Genomic DNA, 21,515 nt, shown 5'->3' with positions numbered 1-21,515 from the left:
GCCCTGGGCAGCAAGCTCTGGCTACGCCCTTGAGTACGCATATATGTGAGTCAATAGATTATGAATTATTGACTTTTTTTTAATCTTATTCGTTGTTCATCCAACTACAACCGTAGTTGAAAATTTTGGAACATGCATGATTATAGGCCTAAACTGTGTCAATAGAGTCCATGTCTCACCCAATAGTAACCGTTTGAGATTATGTAGAATCCACTAGTGGAAATGAACGGAAGCATGAGATCCATGTATTCAACCATAAAACTTAGGAATAAAAACTTTTTTTGTTGTTTCTTTTGTCATTCAAGTTTGGAACATTCAAATCTATTATGGAAAAATTCGGATTCAAAATAGATGTAAGAAGAAAGTACATCAAACATCAAGATAGATCTTGTTAAAATATTAAAATATAACCCTCAATCTGCATCACAACTTTAAAGTTTTGATGTAATGATTAAAGAGCTTTAACACGGTATCAGAGCAATCCATATTCAAATCCCACTAGCCACAAATTTAAAGCAGATTTTTTAAAAATGTACACTACTTCGTGAGTATAGATTTCAACTATAACTTAAAGAGTTCTGGTGTAATAGTTAGGGACTTTAAGAAACCCAAGTCTGAATCTTATTGATCATGAATTTCTAACTAAGTTTTAAGAAAATTGATACCGCTTAGTAAGTCTAGGTTTCTGTTAAAAACATTGATATTGTTCCATAAGTTTATGTTTCTGCTCATAAAAAAGCCTTCAACCTAAGATGACACCTAGAATATAAAATAATATTCCCTCAACACTCAAAAAAAAAAAAATCTTCGGAATTTTCATGTAATATTTGAAGACTTTGACAGGTTGTGAACCTCTTCCTCAAGAGTCTCTCTTCAAAAGCTATACAAACAACATCAACGCTACATGGAGAGATTTATTTACCAACCAAGAAAACCTGTGGCTCACAAACACGAGCACATCATTAATCAGAATAAAAATGGATGAGACGAGAAGGGAATTTAGAATTTAGAAACAGCATGTGGAAAAAAAAAGGTGAAAAGGCTATTTATGTCTGAATTCTAGGCATTTGGATTTTCAGACATCCATTTCTTTCAACAAAGGTTAGATGTGACTGTACAAGTCCCCGCATGGACTTCTTTATAATTTTGCCTATAACTTTGTTTACAAACTTTTCCATATAAAAATTCCTCATGATATGAAAATAGGAATCGAATGTGGAAGAATTCGTGCATCAGCATGGTGTAATATTCGCATCATTCATACAAATTGATGTGCTAAAACAAAATGAGTTAAAAACTTGCGATACAAATATTTTCAACCTTTTTTTTTGAAGTAAAAATAGGGCAAGATGCCCTATATAGATGATATACTATTTATAGAACTTAGTATGCACCATAACTCATTATGTCCTACGATTTTGAAGATGAACATAACTAAGCTAGTGGAGAGCTAGCGGTGCATTGAGCATACTAATAAGGAAAATGATAGAGGCACACCTCCTAACCACACCTTCAACCACATTCCTCTCTCGCTACAGTGCATTAGGCCCACATGAAAATTTTAAAAAAATTCTCATGTGGGCCCCAGTGCACTGTAGCGAGAGAGGAGTGTGGTTGGGGGTGTGACTGTAGCGCCTCCCTACTAATAAATAAATGTGTACGCTAGCTTAATTTACATAATTATTTTGCCAGCTCAGGCAATGCAAAGTTTATAGAATACACCACGAGTTGCCTCTTTAACTGATAGACAAAGGCCCTAAAACTCAATAGGAAGTTATACTCTCCGATTTGGGGAAAATTTTGAAGAAGATTGCTTAAAACTGAGTTGAATGGTGAATTGTAAAAAAGTTTCAGAAAACACCAAGCGTTGCTAATTGCTGAGCGGACTCTTGCCTGCTTGTTTGCACGGAAGTAGCTATAAAATAACCGAAGTAAATGAAATAGGGGCTATTTGTGCTATTTCTGAGAAGAAAATCATGTTTGTTTCTCTAAAAAAAACTAATTTCGTCACTTCCTTTAAAGCTGACATAGCACCTACGTGTCATCTGCACTTCTTGAATCTTTTTCCTCCTCTTATGGCTCAGAGGTATCTCGGAAGTAGCTAAAATAAAGTCAATTTAGGCATAAAATCATTGTTTTTATTGAATGGATATCCTCTATTTCTAAATAGAATCCTAAAAGATTCTTTTTCTCTCTTCCTAATAATATTTATAAGGGCTAGCAAACAAAATTTTGAACGGAAGAAACCTAATTCCTACACTCCCAAAATTTTATGAAACGAATAAAAAGAGTAGTATTTCCGCTACTTCCTGCTTAATAATTTCAGAAGTAATAGATTTAATTTACTTATGTTACTTTCTATCAACCAAACAGGACACGCATGGGATTTCATTTTTGGTTAACCAGCTTATTCGGTTTGAGCTGGCTTGGATTAAACCCATTGACCGGTAGAGGCAAAATCTTTTTCTAAGGCTCTGTTTGACAAAACTAGCTGAAAGCTGCGAGATTATAGCTGAAAGCTGTCAAGTTAGCTGAAAGCTGTGAAATTGTAGCTGATAGCTGATAGCTGTGTAGCTAGCTGATTGACTAGAGCTGTTTGGCAAAAGAAGCTGTACAACTAGCTTAAATTTGTTAAATAACTAAAAAGGTCATGCAATATTATTGATATAAAATTAGAATTATTAGGGGCAAAAACAGAAGAAAAAAATTAACAGCTCCTTCCCAAAGACAAACGTTACTTGAGATAGCTTTCCAAAAGCTACTTGCAAAAGACACAATCTTTAAAATAATCTCCTCCTATTTTTGGTTACCAAACAGCTCTACTAGCTTATTGACCAAGTCAATAAGACACAAGCTCTTAGATAAGACACTTTTTTTTGTTGCCAAACAGTATCTAAAACTCAGTACTGGTGTTTGGACTTTAAAGTTAGTTTATATTCAATATTGCGCAGCTCCGGGCCGGGGGCTCTCAGATTTAGCGATGGGTTTTGGACTTTAAAGGCCCACAACCCTTGGGCTATGGACTTATTAATCCAAAAGCTAACTTGCATTAAATGTCGTGCAGCGCTGGGTGGGCGCCGCCGTGATGAAGTTTAAACGTTACATTTTAGACCAAATGACACATTGAGAAGACTCTTTGTCCAAAAATAAATCAAGCGATTGCATTCTAAAAATATCAAGAAATCTAATAAACCATGCGCTCCCAATAAAAAGCGAAATAACACTCTAGTAAATTATAGGAAATCATGCGATGTGAAATTATCTATTCTATAATTCAAGCATCTCCAAATAATCAGCTTGTAAGACCATTAAAGACCGCTCATTTCTAGGTTATTAGATATATGAACTAATCAACATGTCATCAAATAATAATTTTAGAGACTATTCATTTCTAGGTTATTAGATGTACGTACTAAAAATATTGAATCTATGTGAATTTTTGATCTACATGAGCATAGATCGCCCAATGAATATTTTGACTCGTTAACAATGATGGGCAAAATATGTTACATATAGCTAAATTTATTACTCCTAGTGTATGCCGTAACCGTAATCCTTGATAAATAAGATGCGTATAAATGTTACTTCTCTTTGTTTGAAACACTAACTAGTGCCTAATACCACTAGGCACAAAGCTTCTATTGACTATCAACAATGGTTTTGTTTTTCAACACCCTACTTTTTACTTTTTAACACTCCACATCATCTTCTCTCTCTTCCACCTAATAATTCAACACCCACTCAACTTTTACACTCTACAATGGTTTTTGTTTAATAAAATTCAACACCCTACCCCACCACGTTTAATAAAATTAGAGGGAAAAAATACGTTTTTTTTTCTGTGTCCAAATGAAATGAAACAAGGCTCTATTTATAGAGTATAAAAAATGATGAATTTTGGTGAAAAAAAAATTAAAAAAAAATATTTACTATGAAATAATTGATCCCAAATAATTAGAGGGAAATAATTGACCGCCACGTGTCCAGCGCGGGCTCCACTCCCTCCTCTTTCAACATGTTGAATTCTTCCAACTCTATTTAATCCACCTCATTTTCAACACCCCATTCAACACCCCCATTACACCCATTCAACTATTTAATTCATCATTCAACTACCCCATTGTAACTAGCCTTAGGTTGAAAGCCTTAATCCAATAATTAAAATATTAAGAATTACACCGACAACAAATCAAGTGGATTAACACCTGGTTCCAATTATATCGGGTTACCTAAAACAAATGGTTTCTACATAAAACCACTTAAACTTTTGTTCAAATTAATACTTATCATATTTAATTTTTATTTTTGATCAAAACAACCTACATTTGCTTACATGTTTGCATTGTCACACTTTTAATATCTTCTATTAAAAAAGAAAACTGAGATTTCTATTATACCCTCCAATCTAATTTTAGAGAAGGGAAAAGAGGAGAGGAAGAAGAGAGGGGAAAAGAGGTTAAGGTGTAGAAAGAAGGGGGAGTGTAGAGGAAGAAAAACAGGGAAGAGAGGGTCATCAATGGAAGGAGAGGACAGGAGGGAAGTGGTTAAGGTGTAGAAAAACCCAAGAAGTCAATAAGAAGGTGGGAGTATTGGGAGGAGAGGAGAGAGTAGGAGGTGGTGAACGAGGCACTCAATGTAGGAGGAGATGGTGGAGAAGATAATGAAGCATTACACATTGATATAATGATATTGTTTTCAACCCATAATGATTTAGAAAATGAGTTTAGGGTTTAAGTCTTTGACTCTTTGGGGACGGATCGGGTAGGTTTGAGATCAAAATGGGTAGTATTGCACTATATTCGGTCGGTTCAGGTCCGTTCGGGTTGAAAAATTTTCAAACTGACCCGAACCACCCTACTCATAAAACCGATTTTTCCGGATCGGTTCAGGTCGGTTTTTTCGGTTTGGACCGAACCATGCTCAGCCCTAATTGTGTGTGTGTGTGTGTTTCCTTTTTTTTTTTTTTGTTTGGGGTGGGGGGGATGGGGAGAGGAAAGGGAAGGGGGTGTAGAGATCAAAGATAAAATGAGTAGTTTTTTTTTTGAACTAAATAGTGTTTAAGGTATGACATTACAAGCATGTATGCAAATATAAGTAGCTTTGATCAAAAATAAAAAAATAAAGATGGTAAGTATCAATTTGAACAAAAAATGAAGTAGTTTTCATATACGAGCCCTAAAATAAATGCCGAACATAGAACACCTACTAGAGGTCGCATCTCAAAAGAACATTATTGATATATTATGGGGAGAGCAGCAGAACTTGCTCTTGCAGTTCGGCAAACCAAATTCATAAGATGAGGAGTAACAATGAGAGAAAAGTAAAATTCAACCGACGCCCCTGATATCCATCGTGACGTCTCAATAGTCAATAGTAATGCAGATTATACACACACTTCAAATGTACCACAATCGACACCAATCAACACAGACAACACATAGATACTCTGGGGGAAAAAATATCGTATACAAAAAAAATAATGACATTAAAGAAAATTAACGCCACGACATATCATGCAGATAAGCTAATGAATGGTTGGCCATTGATGATAAACACAAATTCAAGCAAAAAAAGGGAGAAGATTTTATACGCAGACAACCACACACAAAAAAAAAAAATTTAAGTCAATATCAAAGGAAATAAAGAAATTGAACTACACATGAACTTTTGAAGGCAACCAAACATGGAGAAAGCAAGAAAATTTTAAAATGATAAATACTATACATTGGACATATAATAAGTAAAGACTTCAAATCTTTTCCCCAATATACAAACATGTATAAGTACGAGCTTGATTTGTATGGCTTGACCCAGAGGTCACCCGACCCATTTATAAGAATTTTCATTGACCAATGGAAAACAAGGATAAACCAAAAGAAATAACCTACCAAGACATTGATAAAATTGCTAAGTTAGGGATTATCTCCTGAGAGAAGTCCTTAGCAAACAATTATTCCTAAGATCAACAAATCTATGAAATAAATCAATATTTGTCCAAAAAAACTAACTGTTGTGAATAATAGTAATAACAACAACAACAATAATAACCTATTATAATAATAATATTTCTTTTTCCCTTTAAGAAACTCATATTGACGCTGGCAAGTTGCAGGCTCTTACAGCCTCATCAATCCGTCACAAGAAGAAGATGGTCCTAAGAAAAACAAAGAATAACCGCAAACAATAAGATCAATACTCAGGTATTAGGTGTTCACCCACCCACCCACGCACGCGCGCACACACATCATATGGTAACAATTTGATTCTGATAGTTATGGTTCAAAATTAAAATGTTTATTTGTGTTCACATCCCGAAACAAAAATTAGAACTTGCTGCTGCTCATGGTTTCTACTGCTACCACATCACATTGTGGCCAACATACTTTCACGACTACCTTCACAGTCTATTGCAAAATTCCACTGTCTGCAACAACAGCCTTCTTTAAGTTATGATCCCCATTTCTCAAAATCACAGCATGAGAGATCTTCGAGCTACATGATTGTTGGTAAACCTATTCATTATGAAGAAATCAAGTTGTATGATGGAAACCTATCTATAGACACTTCCTACCTATGTTACCCGGGTACTTCTATAATGAAGCCGTACCCATACCGGACACGTACCCGACACTTTCCCGTACCCAAACTTCATGGACACTTCTTGAATATATGCATGCATTTATTACAATATGTACTTAATTATATGATATATGTGTTAATTTAAAACACTTGTCAAAGACTTCCTGGACGTAGAGCTTACACTTCACATCCGTCATTTGAAACTAATGAGATACGGGTCGGATTCGTTTCAGTCTATACCCAAGTTTAAAACTATATAGTTAATGAGTCGTTTAGATGTCTAGTAAAAAAAATGAGTAGTTTACAATTCACGATAATCAATATGATAAAAGAAACTCAAAAATGTGATCGGAATTTTAATTCTAATGACACATGAAGGGGAAATTTTTTATCTTATGTACCGTATTAATTTAATATATATATGTAGTCGTGTCCCCGTACCCTACATTTTATAGTTTTGCCGTGTCCCGTACCAGCACCCGCACCCGTACCAGTACCCGTACCCGTTTCCATGCAACTTAGCTTCCTACAAACTTAATCTCGGGAGAGCGTATAACAAGTTATCTAATTTTGTAGACAGTTTGACTTGTGCTTATGTCAGAAGTCTTAAATTAGATATTTACTTATTAAATCCTATGACTTGGGAAATTCAGGAAATTCCATAAAAGAATAGTCGTCACAAACACTCAATAGATCAAATTGTGTCTTTAGTTTATGTTTTGACATGACTATGGGGCAATACAAGATAGTTAGGTTCATTTATTTTTTGAAAAGAGTTTGTGTTAACTGTGAGATCTACAATTTGGGTGCTACCCAACGGAGGTGAATTTTCTTTTGGAATTTGTGATATCCTTTCTTATCCCATATTCGTTCATGAAGCCCTCCACTGGCTTTGAAGATATAAGAGCTAAATATCAAGGGGGTAAATCCAAAAGGAATCTTCAGATTCATTATCAAAGATGAGAAGTTTGAATCAGTTATACCACTCCCCTATACATCATCCTCCCATATGTCTTTCCCTTGTTTAATGAAGTCTGTAGGGAACCTTTGGGTTGCATTCCATAATAGAATAGATGAAAACTGAGATATGGACTACAAAAGATTATTTGAATAATACATGGGTCAAGGAGTATAAATTCAACATCAATTGTCCGTCGAGCTTACAAAAGCATTATCATTTCGAAGGAATCGTAAATGGTGAGGTTCTCTTAAAAAGTTCTATAACTCGGAATTGGGAAAATGGCTTGTTATTTGTTATCCTCATAATGAAGTCCTCCTTGGAAGAACAGGACAAGTCTTTTGCTACTTAGAGGGAAAGCCTTATTTCTCCAAAAAAATTGCCGAAGGCACCTCAAAGATGTCAAAGAAGGGTGGGGGTGAGTAATGCATGATCTAATTAATGTATTGGACGAACTTTTGGCGCAATGCAGGCCGTAATGCATCAGAGGAGTTGAACAATGTTTAAATCATTTCTAGTTTCTGCTTAGTCTATCACCACTATTTACTCAGAGCTGTCTGTGCAAAACAGCCTATCAAGAAAACGATGCGATTGCCGAGCTAAAGAATCTTTAAGCACATGAACTCAGCAAAGCTATATAAACAAGCGGTTGATGATTTATTAGAAACAAAAACAACATAATCAAATACCCACTCTAGCGAAGGGATTGCTAAAAAAACACGTGCTCATCTTCAAAACCGAATAGGATCGAATAAAGGTCAAATATATATTCGGGTACGCGTCCGTTGCCACACAACGAAGCCCGAGCGGGCGAAACATCTCAAAGTCTCACGATTAATAAAAGAAAGAAAGAAGGAAGTACCCCCCATTCACGCGGTGAGCACCACGGCGCCGCCAGACTCCTTGATCTTCTTCTCGGCCGTCTTCGAGATGAGCTTCGCCTTCACGACCACCGGCAATGCCCCTTTCCCCAAAGCCTTCTTTTTCCTCCTCTTCTCCTAACACCAATCAACAGAGTAAACTTTCTTTTTCCTCCTTCTCGGCCACCTTCACCTCCTCTTCCTTCACCTCCACCTCCCTCTCCGCCGCCGCCGCCGCCCCCGCCCCGTCGGGAGGGCTAGGGTTAGGGTTTTGGGAGGGGCGGAATCAGGATGAGATCGGGGGAAGAAGGAGGGGTTTTATACCGGAGGGGATTTATTCGTGGCCGTTGGATCATCGATAGTTGGTGTTTTCTTGATGACGGGCTTTTTGGGTTGGGTTGGGTTTGTTGTTAGGTTTTTTATGAGGCCTCTTATATTTGGTTGCTCATGGAGTTTTTGGGTGTTCTCTCTATCTATTATCCGCGAGAATTCCAAAAATCCCTATAAAATGGGTTTGTATTAGGCGTGCAAGAAAGTATCTATATATCTGAGAAAATATCCGTATCCGTTAGATGGACGAGACTATTAAAATCTGTAATCCATAAAATATGGTTATTGATACAGATATGTAGTGAAATATTCAGGTCCATAGTTAAAATATCACAGCATATATTGGTCGTATAGTCGCAACAGCTTTAATCCTTAGATTAAGAGATTTGAGGTTAATTTTGATGACCATTAGATCTGGTGTTAGCTTTTAAAAACTTATTAATGAACTCTCTTGTTCACATGATGAACTATATTTATTCCAATATTATTTGTTTTTGCGTCTGCATGTATATTTGTTTATATGTCCGCATGCATGGAAACTGAAGGAATAAAAATGTCATAAATCCATCATAGGACATTAGCATGGAAACCTTTAGCAAAATATTCTAATAGTTGCATGACATAGGATTCCAACATTGCATTAAAAAAATAATAAATAAATAACTCCCATAAGAGTTCAGATAGTTTCAGCCGTAAATAGAATTAGTTAAAATTTCAAACAAACCCTCTGTCCTCCGATAAATGACGTAGGTCACTCTATTTTATGCAGGTTCCTAGATAAAACTTGTGCTAAAAATTACAGGACTCCTAATAAGGAGAGGCAAACAAATGCATAAGAATACAAAATAAAATTAATACACCATAAGTATACTCTCTCCGTCTCTCATCTTGGCCTCTTTGCTCCTGCAGAAAGGGGAAAAGAGACCCTTTGTTGGCCTAGCTGCTGCTGCTGCTGTTGTTGCTCATTACTCGTCCTTTGCTCTTGGGATGATGAAGGAGCAGAGTCAGGGTTAGGGTTAGGGTTTGGGTTTGGATTGGATGTGTCTTCTTCCTCGGTTTCCTCGACTTGTAAAGGTTGCTTCCTTGGTATTAAGAGCTGGTAATTGGGATTTATAAGGGTATCTTGTTCGGGTGGCAGTGGAATTGATCCAGGAGGTGCTATCCTCTTGGGCAGCGGAATCTTGTTTCGGCTTCTGGCAAGCTCAAGCAATACCTGGAACAAAGACGAAAAGGATATAACTCGCAGAAAGCTGTAGATGAACTCGAGCAGGAGGAGTAATCGAAATAATAGCGTCTACATTTATGCAAATGCCATTCGCACTGGAAGTAGTGGTGGTTGGAAGAGCAAAAGCTGGAATGCACTTAAGGGGACTGAGGGCTTTGTCCACCAACTTTTTAATCTATTGAATTTGCTTTGAGATTTGTATTGTGCGCGTCATACGCATCAAGGTTATCTTTGAGATATGTGCCTTTATGTGAATCACACAACATGACAAATCTAAAAGCATAGGCAAGAGGTACTGGTGGATAGAAAATCCAATCCACTTCAGTTTATTCTAGCTCTCCATGGTTGGAAAGGGAGAAGCCGTGGTGATTACAAATACAACTGAAATGGCATTGGCGGTTTGGTATTGATAAGGACATCGATGGCTCATAGTCAGTGGTAGTAACCGGTCTCTCCAAGTTGATACCCAGTTGTAAGATCGTAACACCTTTGAGGTGTTTCTTAGTCATAATTGGAACTTTTGAACATTTAGTATCGCATGGTCATACAATTCATTAAGTTGCAACAGTTTTGTCACAGTGGTTTCATTTCGGCTTGCTGGCCGCTGCAAAATGTCGTTCATTCCTTTTGATAGCATTTCTATTGGCAGAATGGCAGATAGAAAACTGCGAGTCAGTTTATAAAAGCATACACAAGATAAGAAAGGAGATGGCTCTCGATGACAATGTGAGGCTGGCTGCTGCAGCATCAGTTCAACTAGTATGCATGATGACCGTCACTGAGGAGCCACTAACAGCAATTTCACGTTATTGATGAGGACGTTGTGGTGTTATAGCAAGGTGATAGTGGTTAAGGATAGGCTGATGAATAAGGTGGTGATTGAAGGGAGTTTGTTACAGACACAAGGTTATCTAGTTTGAACTCCATGCTGGAAAGAACTTTTACTTTCTGGTTTTATTTTCCCTCAAGACCTGACTATTTCAGTTCTTTGTTAACTCTCCTCCAAACATGAGGATTGCTAGGTTGATGTGGGTCTCCTATTCCCAAATTCTCTCAACAAAGTAGCGAAAGATTATTTCCTGGTAGAAAAAAATATCTAACAAGGTTCCTGGTTTATCTTTAAAGCTAGCAGAAGAACATACAAAATATGTGTTTGTAGTAGGTGTTAAGTTACAAGGCATAGCATGAAAACCTATACTAGTGAACAATTAACCAAAAAGGGTCGTCGCACTGATCAACATAATTGACAGATAGCACATAGAATGATACTAGAAAGCACAAGGAAAGAGTTATCATGCATCCAGAAGAATGCAGCTATCAGTTAACTATATCTATGAAAAGAGGCAATGACAAGGCATACGTACGAAAAGTTCAAAACTAATGCATGCAACTGTCCACTTGGATAATTTTTATCCTCTAGTAGGAGAATAGTCTAGCCCGTTAACCATAATATTGGTTTGAAAAATCACATAAACCTAAGAGTCAAACCAGCCCATGACAATACCTATTTCATTGATTAAAGAACCTAAGCTTGCATTGAAGAGAAAACTTGTAATCGATCCATACTTGGACGGTTGGTAAAAAATGCTACATTATACAACTGATGTGACCTAATGAACAACCTCCAGTTTAACATATTTGGAACATCAGCCAAAGATAAAGATACCCATATTTCACAATCAAGTCAACAATGCTACATTATATCTTAGACACTGAGTAATTGGAAAAAATACTCAAATCATAGCAAGAATATCCTGAATTAAGTGGTTGCCAGAACATTTGCAATGATTAATTTTTCATAAGCTACTCAGAAACAAAAATAGATAAGGAGCCATTCATGTAATTTCCCGATTTCAAGGCCTCTCCCAAACCAATTATACTCTATGGTTCGATAATTAGATTGATCGATTTGTATATATTGTAAACATTTACCGTTGTCGTCCTTTTCAGAGCTTTTTATATGCTCTAGCACTAAATGTAGCATTCGTGCATATTTTTATTTTCTACAAATATATATTAATTTCAAGTTCTCAGTAATATGGATTTTAGCAAAATTATAAGGACCCATATGAACCCCAATATACTGTAAAGAAGCCAGAAACCACTACCATTGATCAAAGACTTCTATACCGCACATATTTCCCCCAAATTCATTTTTAAAAGATATCGGCAAACATATGGCATCAAAAGTTATGGTCAAGCGCTTGCGGTGTTGAACATGGACATGCCAAATTAACGGCTCCTGTAATTTTTCCCTCCCTTTTTGAGAACAAATGGCACCCATAATAATGTAACCACCAAGTAGTAATTATTCTCACCCTTTCCGTCCTACGTCCGAAAATTCCCAACCAAGCAACTTTCTCCCTAAATTTATTTATCGACAAGCTAGGTCGGCATTTGAGTACCAAAGCTGACGCCTTTACCATCAAACTCCAATCTTCTCCATCAAGTTACTTACGGAGCTAAAAATTCTACTTTTCTCAAAAAAAAAAATTACGAAGAAAGCTCACACCTTTACCATCGAGCTACTATCAGCAATACCCACAAACAAACACATCGTGATTTGATTCCAGAATCCACGCACTGCAACTAAAAAAAGCACAAAATTTAGGGTTAGGGTTAGGGTTTGGTACCTCTCGAGGCGGCGGCTGAGAGAAGGAGAAATTGACCTTGGACTGGATCGCGAGCCTGACGTCATCGGGATCGATGGCGGGTTTCCCCGCGTGGTCGGAGTAGACTTGGGCGTCGGTGAGGACGTCGACGACGTAGCGGTAGCAGAGGTCGAGGAACTGGTGGACGACACGTGGCTCGTACTCGCCTTCTCCTACGCCCATCGACCGGAGGAGACTACTATCAGATAGATGGTAGCATGAAATTTTCCAGTAGTAATATGATCACTTGATATTCCTCATCAAAGAAATTATAATGACAACCCAACAAAGCCCATATCTCAATATTTATCAAAACACAACACATACTGGATCTAACAATTGCTGGCAATGTTTAGCATTTATCAATCAATTTCAAACAAACACATTGTGACTTGATTCCAGAATCCACGCTCTGCAACTTAAAAAAACCCAAATTTTAGGGTTAGGGTTAGGATTTGGTACCTCTCGAGGCGGCGGCTGAGAGAATGAGAAATTGACTTGGACTGGATCGCGAGCTTGACGTCATCGGGATCCATGACGGGTTTTCCCGCGTGATCGGAGTAGACTTGGGCGTCGGTGAGGACGTCGACGACGTAGCGGTAGCAGAGCTCGAGGAACTGGTGGACGACATGTGGCTCGTACTCGACACGTGGCTTGTCGGAGGAGCTCTCTGAACACACGCGCGTCACGTGGCTCGTCGGAGTCCGAGGTGGTGGTCCCGGCGACCCCGCCGTCGCTGCTGGGTTCTGGTTCCATCGCCTTTGCTCCCTCTTTGGCTTTTGGTGCGGTTATAAGGAGAGGTCTTTACTTGATGAACATAGTTCAGGTGTTCCGATCTCGAGACAAACGTCGCTTTGGCCGAGTGGTTAAGGCGTGTGCCTGCTAAGTACATGGGGTTTCCCCGCGAGAGTTCGAATCTCTCAGGCGACGTAAAATGTTTTTTATTCCCTCTCTTTTTCGCGGTTAACAGAAAATACTGCTATGAGCAAAATTATTTGATTTTTTTCCCCTCCCTTGTCTAAGATTAATTTTACTTTGCCTCAAGAATATTAATTAAACAAGTCTATATACACTAAAGGTCATTGATACATTAAATATGCAAAGCGCCGTGAACGGCAGAATGAGTCTACTGCTTTCTGGAACAATAACCTGTCATCTAGAAATCCCCCGCTTGAAATCATACATAAAGAACCAGTTTACATTAAGTGAAATATCACAAGAGCCTTCTGTACCGTTCACAATGTTTGGTCATAAGATTCACTGTTTATGAGAGTTAAAAATACAAAGAACAAACTTTTGTTCCGCATGAAAAAGGCCAACATTTTCCTTCAAGCATAAGCCTCAAAACTATGCCTTCTTTATAAGTAACAAACAAGCCGATGTAACTTGTGCATTCGACTTGAGCTGCTACCATAAATGTCTGTCTCAACTGGCTCCGAGGAACTGTGCAATTTAATATGCTCTGATGTTGCCTCTCCCGGTTTACATGCTTCTTCGTCGCGTGCTGGGGGAGATCAGTATCTCTTAACCAACGCATGTGACTGTAGCTCTGGAACATGATGGAGAGAACAGGTTTGAAAATTAATATAAACAGAATGTAGCTTTGGAGAAGATGAGCTAATAAATGTAGATGCAATCATTTAACGAGCTTAAAACTTCGATTTATCGATTATCTAGTATTATCAAACTAGCTCAAGCCCTTCTAGAGCCTATTCATAACATCTTTTTAGAGCACTGAACATTTGGCCTGAATCTGGGAGGGAAATTCTACTGTAAGTGTACGAAGATGTGAACTTTTAACATAATGGAAAAATAACGGGAAAAGAAAATTCAACTGCAAGACTATACTTACGATGTTACTGCAAGGAGGACGCAATCATGTCAGAACAACTAGAGTGGCGTCACATTTGTTAGCTCGTCGAGAAAAAGGCACCCGAAAACAAAATTAAAGAAGTCTTTGCCCTTGATGACATTTCGGCTTCCGACAACTGCTTCAGTGTCATATTTGCATGCTCTAGTGCAGTCTGGACAGTAGGTCACCTGCATAAAGAAGAGAATTAGTCTGCACCACATGCGCTTGTATTTCAAATTCTACAGTCTAATTATATCTTTTTAAAGGTAAATGTAGGAAGGAAATATACTGTTAATAAGGAGTAAAAAAGAATACACTAAAGCTACCAGAAATATTAGACTCTGGTCAAATAAGTAAATAAAAAAAATGAGAACTTAAAAAATAAAGCAAAACCACGTGACACTAAGTTATTTTGTCTAAGATGTGATTTTTCCCCCATCTCAAAAACAGTACAGACAAAAGAAGAAGCCAAATAGGATCAGAAAAAGTTCTTTACTATCTAGGTTGTTTTGTGGCTAACACACTTTAGGAACCATGATAAATATTTTATAAAGCGAAAAGTCCCTGATAGTCATTTGCCATCAATATTGAACCAGGAAAAAAAAAGTGTAACACACAAAATTTTATGATAATGACAAGGGCATACCTCCAGAAGCTTTGGCATGAATGAATGATCAAGCATGACATCTACACCATACATGGACCTAGAGTTTGGGCAGTGCATCTCAGGATGCACGGTTGCAGCTGAATCAAACACTGAACGAATCATGTTTCGGATTCTTTCCTGGATATTATGCCATTTCACTATAGAGAAATGCCACATTATCGTATTAGCATTTAAAATTATTTGCCTTGTTGGGTAACCATTCAAAGAAGATGTGGACAGATACCTTGATGTTCCTCTTCGAACTCTTTCACAAAATCCGATACATTCATGTGATTTATACGTCCAATGTAGTTCTGAAAAGAAACTACAGTATTAGTATATGAGGCTGTTATTGGATGTTCTAAGTTGCAGGCAAACCAACAGTCTAAGCAGTCAACAAAAATGAAGAATCCAGTTGACTTAACGGATATAATGAGAACTTCTGAAACTCTAAACTCTAGGTGACAAATTGAAGATGAAAACTTTGTATAGAACAATAAAGCAAACAGCAAATAAAAGGGAACTTTTATTGTCTAAATAAAAAACAAAAGGTTTAAACAGTTAACTTCCCAGCTCCGTCATCAAATTAGCATGGCTCTACTCAATTTCCAGGATTTTGACAGTGAAAAAAAAAAAGCAGACTTACCATCACAGTGAAATGAGTTTCATACTCAAAAAGACTGCTCTTCTCCAAAGTGTACGGGTTGTTTGCTAACCTAACCTACAACAGAAGAATGTGCATTATGGTCATCAAATCATAAAATTCTTTTAAACTGAAACATCTCAACAGCAGCAACAGATGTGATCATGAGGGTTGATAAAAGTCAGGAGTGATAAAGAGAGAAAGGATACCCAAAATATATCCGCAAGGAAAATTTCAACAGGTCTCATGCTGCGAACCAAGACAATATATCGAAGGTCAAATTTCCTCCCTTTGAATAATGCAGGACGCTCGATATACTTCTGGCATATCTTGGGACCAGTCTCCATAAGTCGTATAATAGCAGACAAATCTCCAGTAACAGTTGTATCAATTGTCCTTGCCATATTCCATGGTTTTAAGATCCATAAATTATTGTTGCCATCTCTTTTCCTCAAGCAATAATCTCCTATCAGCTGAGATAGTTGTGTCTCTAGGTTGTAAGTAGGCTGAAGCCAATCAGGAGAACCTTGTGCCTATCATAGATGAATAGTGATTAATACAGTAACAGACCCTGTAGTAGAAAAGGATATATTCTAAAATCTTCTAAAGTTCATGTCGATCGTAAGTTCTAAATAGTATACACAATTGTAGAATATGCATAGTTTCCTTCTTCATCAGATTCTACTTGTTTTTTAAGTAAGTGTGCCACTTACCATAATATGAGAACCTTATATTCACAAATGAGGAGGCTAAACCATAAACGTGGAGAGAGCATAATCATAAAAGAACATTTGGTTAATTTTTCATTCTCCCTGTTGTACTTCTTGGGTCAAGATCAGTTCCAAGCTCTCTACTTGAACAATAAACCAATGCTTACAGTAGAATTCTTTATCTATAAGAGTTAATTGTAACTCTCAAATATAAATATACATGAGCATGAAATATTAGAAGAACATGCTAACCTTATGGATAGTCTCTGCCAAATGATGTTTCATTACAAGGCAAGCTTCAAAGGGAAATTGGTTTGTATATTGACTGTCTGTTATTCCAACAGCTTTTTTCACTTCCGTGTCGACTTGCACGCTGGTCCAAATAATATCAGCATTCTTTGGTTCAGTTGCTGCCATAAGAGTAAAAAAAATCAACCTCTCAATCACATAAATAAATAATTACATCATTAAATGAAGGAATGCACAAAGCAGAAAGCACTTACTGAGAACAAATTCAGGTCGTGATAAGTTCTCTTCTACTTGTGGTATATCTGTATAAACTTGAAGTACACGCCCATCGCCTGGGAGTATGCTTCTAGTTGTAGGGGCTTGTGACGAAGATGGATGAGCACCTACTGACACAAGTTGTCGGGAATAATTTTTGAACTCCTAAAAAGAGAGTTCGTCATAAGTATAATGAAATTGGGATCTTCTGTATTGAAGCAGGTAATAAATCACCTCAATGAAGTAACTTTCTGGTGTATGGAACCAAGCTGTAAGTCTAGCAGACCGTTGTTTGTCCTCTCCAATGCCGAAAAGGTAATCACGTGTGCATTCTTCACCACAACTAACATTCTGAGTCGGCCATAACACTGAAAAGCTGAAATTAACATTTCCAATTTTCAATTTTTTGAATTATGATAAAAGGAGTCAACTAGTAAATCAAATAATATTACAAAAGTCTTTTGGTGCCACTGAGGCAAAGAAATCCAGAGCCCAAGAACTACTACATTTTGTCGCTATGTTAGTTCAGAAATGAACAGAAAAGAGCACAATGTTTTTATACCAATGTACTCTCAGATTGGTATTGCTACCAGTCTCGCTCAATATTTCCCTAAAATGAGCGCAAGGTTAGTAATCAGAGCTGGTTGCTACATATATGACTTGGATTGCAAGCTAGACCCCCATTAAGGAAACACAATTCAGAACTGAGTACTACTCTTTTGGGTCTAGATCGCTGCGGGAGTAAATGTGCGTAAGACTATAAGAGGTTAAAAGGTTCAGCAAGCCTTTTAATACTGCCATCATGATCTAGCAGCAGAGAAGATTTAAAAATAACATGAAAAGGATAACTCAAATTTTCCTCAATTCAATGGGCATGAGTACAAAAATTTATAGACAATTCATGAAATTCTTAACACCATTTGCACTAAGTACATTAAGATAAATTATCTATGATGATGTACTTTCATTGTATGACCCCTCATTTAATACTTCAATCTATCTAGGCTCAGTACCTGTTAGTCTGTTACTGAGCAGCAAGCATATAGAAGTTGCCTTTTGTGGTTATTGGATAAATTTCTACTATTTTGTACATGAATTAGTAACATTAATCTAAATTTCTGAGTTTCTAAATTCTAAAAAGATTAGATAAGATCAATATCCAAGGGGCTAGATCACATTCTACATTTCTGCCATCTTATCACGATTTATGACAGGGAATTGGAATGGTACACGCTGACATTTCAATCACATGTTGAATAGTGAAGAAACTGAATAAACATCTCAAAACACAAAGATGACGTTGACAGGAAAAGAACAATAAGGAAAACCTAATTGAAATGTTGAAGCCACAGTAAAACACAAATTAATGGTGAAAAAGGAAACAAGGACACCTTATTGCTGATGCCAGTTTCCCCTCTGGCATGAAGAGAAAAGGAGCTATCCTGAAATTCGCCTCATCACTATGCCGCAAAGCTGAACCCAGTTCATCCATTACATACCTATATTAACAGTTCAAAAGTCACAAAAACTAGCACAGATCGAGAAACAAATCTGCATTTGTATGTTCCACATTGATAACATGATTCCTCAAAGTTCTTTTGTGCCAGAAAGTAGTCAGGAGCGCAGACAGAATTTGTTTCCATAAAAAAAAGTTATTTCATGCGCTGGGTATCAAAACGTTGGGTCAACAGCTTGTAGTTCCAAGTGGAACCAACTAGACTGAGGTGCTATATTTTCTTCTTTTTCTTTCTATTTCCTTTTTTTTTTTGGTGTGTGTGTGTGTGGTGGTGGTGGTGGTGTTTATTGCGAAGAAGATCTCTTAAAAAACAATGAAACCAAAGTAATGATGTTGTGTTCCTACCACACAGATGTCTCGTCGATCTTTTCCTCATCAGCAAGCCGATATGTCATCAAATACAGCCACATTGCACCAATAACCCTATCTTCAATAGGTTCATCAGATGTCCATTCCGGAAGGCGTGGCCGAAGAGCTGAATCAATGACATGTTTACCATGTTCTATAATGTTTAATCTATTGACACCATTGATTATAGATACACTAGGAAGTGATTCAAGAATTTTTATTGCACTTGTTCCAAGGGGACCAGGAACATCGACCTGCAATGCAAATGTTTTACCGGAATGCAGTGTTGCCTTTTAGATTGCTAAAAAGAAACTAGGAAGCTTAGTAAAGATACCTCCAACATATTCAGAGAAGCAAATCCACTTAAAATTTCCAACAGATCGCCAACAGAAGTTTCATCCAGTTCATTCCCTCGGAGGTTCAAATGTGCAAGGGATGGCATTGCGGCAGGTGAAAATGCCTGGCAGAGGTTAGAGAGAAGTCATTATAGAAAAATTCTAACTACCACGATTAAAATAGAAATATGAAAACAGATAATCGCGAATAAGAGATAGGATGACAAGCATGAGTGCATTAAAAAAGATAAAATCATTATGCAACTTTAGAACATGCCATCTTCTCGATAGTCACTCAGGTCAAAGAAAGAAACTCCTTAAGAAACTCACAATGTATAAATCAGGAACCATATATCATACCTTAGGTAGCCTGTGGATACCTCTATTTGACAGATCAAGCATGGTTATCTCCTTCAGTGAACTGACACTAAAATCAGGATTTTCTGACCCAACAACCCCTCCACGAAAACCCAATGCCCACTCTGAGAAATTGCTAGTAAAATGTGAATTATAAATCTCCAGGCCAGGGATACAATTGAGAATTGCATCCTCAAGATCATTGCCACTGGAATAAATTTAAAAATGTTAGTTTGTTTGAAAGAGGTGCTGAATTCGAAAGCAACAATGATAGAAAACAAGAATTCAGAATGTAATCAGAAATTATAGGGTAAATAGTACAAGTATATCCATGTTCCTCCTTGCAGGTAGACCTTTCTAGGTTACAACCATGGAGTATTCTATCTTCTAGAGATGTCTTATCTACACTTCATGGTGGGTTTGTTTTTTTATATATATATTACAATCAAATGCATCAATGTGCAAAGAAACAGCCATGCATAGAATATTATGTTTCTGCATTAAATAACTAACTGTAGAAATAGACAAGCAAAATTACAGAAGGAAAGTATACAAGAAGAGAGAAGGAAATTTTTTTTTGAAACAAGATAACCACAAAATGTTGATGAGTATCTCCATAATGAGGAAAATGAAAAGGTTAACAACTGAGAAGCAAACTGCAAGAATACTCACTATTTTGACAGAACAGGGTTCTCGTTCAACCAAACTGCTTTCAACCGCTTGCATTTCGTAATTTCCTGCAGTACAGTCTCTATGTTCTGAAGCTTGTTTCCCCAAAGATTGAGTGCAGCAAGACTCTGATGCAGCAACATATACATAAGTAGGACCAAAATAATTATTTTAATGCAATATGGAAATGGATGGAGCAATAGAGCGTTTAAATTTCCCTTTATAGGCATTTTAAATGTCATAGATGAGCAATAACAGAGAATATTTTTGGTTTTAGGGGCATCTGGCAGTGTGCACTATTGGAATTAGATTGAAACTGAAAGCTACAAAAACACCTACTTATAGCAGTTTCTTTAAGAAAATGATAAAAACTACACCAATGAATTTTATCATACCGGAAATTTACTAGACAAATCAACAGACTGTAGCATTTCATCGTCTATGCCAACTTCCTCGAGCTCCAACCACGCTGCAGCATTACTTCCTCTCTCCTTTAATCTATTCATCTCTTGCTGCAATATTTCTGAAACTTTTCCTTCAATTCCATTTTCATCTCTTCCTATAGATTGTGATTCTAAGTCAAGATCAACACACATCAATGCTGCCATTCTCTCTGCTAATCCTGGGACTTCCTTCAGCTGAATAGCCAAACAATGGGGAGTATGTTAAAATAATCAAATAAGAGTTGAGTCAGGCTCCTGTCAATAGTACACGATATGTGGATACTTAAATCCTAATCTAATATTTGGATTTCAAAATTGATAATCCCTACCGTGAGATATGATCTTCTGCACATCAACTATCTAGAAATAAACTTTTGAAGTTATTTCATTACATTTTGCCCATGAATCATGTGTCCCTAAAAATAAGCATTTCTGAATTTTCTTAAAGTTCTCAACTTTTTTGCCTCTTGATACATGATTTACAGCACACTGAAATTGTCGGAGATTTTGCTTCTGTATAGTTCATGTTCATCGCATCACATCCAACTGTACGGATTATCAACTTGAAAATCAAAATATTAATTTCCCATCGGCATTATCCACATATTATTGAATACCAATAACAGCAGCCTAAATCGACTCAAACTAAGAAAATATTAAAATATGCCACACATTAAATCCTTCAGTCGTCGGATTCTATCAAAAGTCGTAAATTCCTCCTAAGCAAACCATAGTCTATAATTTCAAGTCCCCGAACGTTAAACGAGGCTCGGATCATCATCAAAACCCTAACCTGGTTGAGAGCATCCTGCAACCGAAAAGTCCAAGCGTGATCAACAAGAAACACATCAGACTCCTTCTCCAGATTCTCCGCCAACAAAACCAGCCT

General features: G+C 37.1%; 2 protein-coding genes and 1 non-coding gene across 3 annotated transcripts in view; 1 reads left to right on the top strand and 2 right to left on the bottom strand.

Moving 5' to 3' along the window:
* On the bottom strand, positions 9,363-13,139 carry LOC109847916 (transcription initiation factor TFIID subunit 9). Its single transcript, XM_020417149.1, has 3 exons — positions 13,066-13,139; positions 12,586-12,799; positions 9,363-9,940 (listed from the first exon to the last, which is right to left on the bottom strand). Exons 1-3 carry the CDS (start codon positions 13,137-13,139, stop codon positions 9,611-9,613), a joined length of 618 nt encoding a protein of 205 aa, XP_020272738.1. The 3' UTR covers positions 9,363-9,610.
* TRNAS-GCU lies at positions 13,452-13,533 on the top strand. Its single transcript has one exon. It is a non-coding gene; the product is annotated as a tRNA-Ser (tRNA).
* Positions 13,759-21,515, bottom strand: part of LOC109848752 (tubulin--tyrosine ligase-like protein 12) — an 8,029-nt gene continuing 272 nt past the window's right edge. The window contains 16 exon segments of the mRNA XM_020418405.1: positions 13,759-14,152; positions 14,456-14,643; positions 15,102-15,259; positions 15,346-15,415; positions 15,748-15,822; positions 15,954-16,277; positions 16,707-16,864; positions 16,958-17,123; positions 17,193-17,334; positions 18,350-18,457; positions 18,820-19,076; positions 19,157-19,282; positions 19,518-19,722; positions 20,187-20,311; positions 20,579-20,821; positions 21,420-21,515. The exon segment at positions 21,420-21,515 is cut by the window's right edge and continues 19 nt beyond it. Of these exon segments, the coding sequence (XP_020273994.1) occupies positions 14,494-14,643; positions 15,102-15,259; positions 15,346-15,415; positions 15,748-15,822; positions 15,954-16,277; positions 16,707-16,864; positions 16,958-17,123; positions 17,193-17,334; positions 18,350-18,457; positions 18,820-19,076; positions 19,157-19,282; positions 19,518-19,722; positions 20,187-20,311; positions 20,579-20,821; positions 21,420-21,515 (2,403 nt within the window). The 3' untranslated portion in view covers positions 13,759-14,152; positions 14,456-14,493.

The sequence above is a fragment of the Asparagus officinalis genome, chromosome 7 (genome assembly GCF_001876935.1).
Source record: "Asparagus officinalis chromosome 7, Aspof.V1, whole genome shotgun sequence".
Lineage (NCBI taxonomy): Eukaryota > Viridiplantae > Streptophyta > Magnoliopsida > Asparagales > Asparagaceae > Asparagus > Asparagus officinalis.
Note: the sequence above shows the minus strand (reverse complement) of the source record. Positions and strands in the feature narration are given on the sequence as shown.

Excerpts from the sequence above, each read along its gene's own strand:
- LOC109847916 (XM_020417149.1), bottom strand. The coding sequence starts at position 13,139 with ATGGATCCCGATGACGTCAAGCTCGCGATCCAGTCCAAGTCAATTTCT. Across the intron at positions 12,800-13,065 it reads CTCAGCCGCCGCCTCGAGAG|TCTCCTCCGGTCGATGGGCG; the intron begins GTACCAAATCCT and ends ATCTGATAGTAG. Across the intron at positions 9,941-12,585 it reads CTCAGCCGCCGCCTCGAGAG|GTATTGCTTGAGCTTGCCAG; the intron begins GTACCAAACCCT and ends TCTTTGTTCCAG.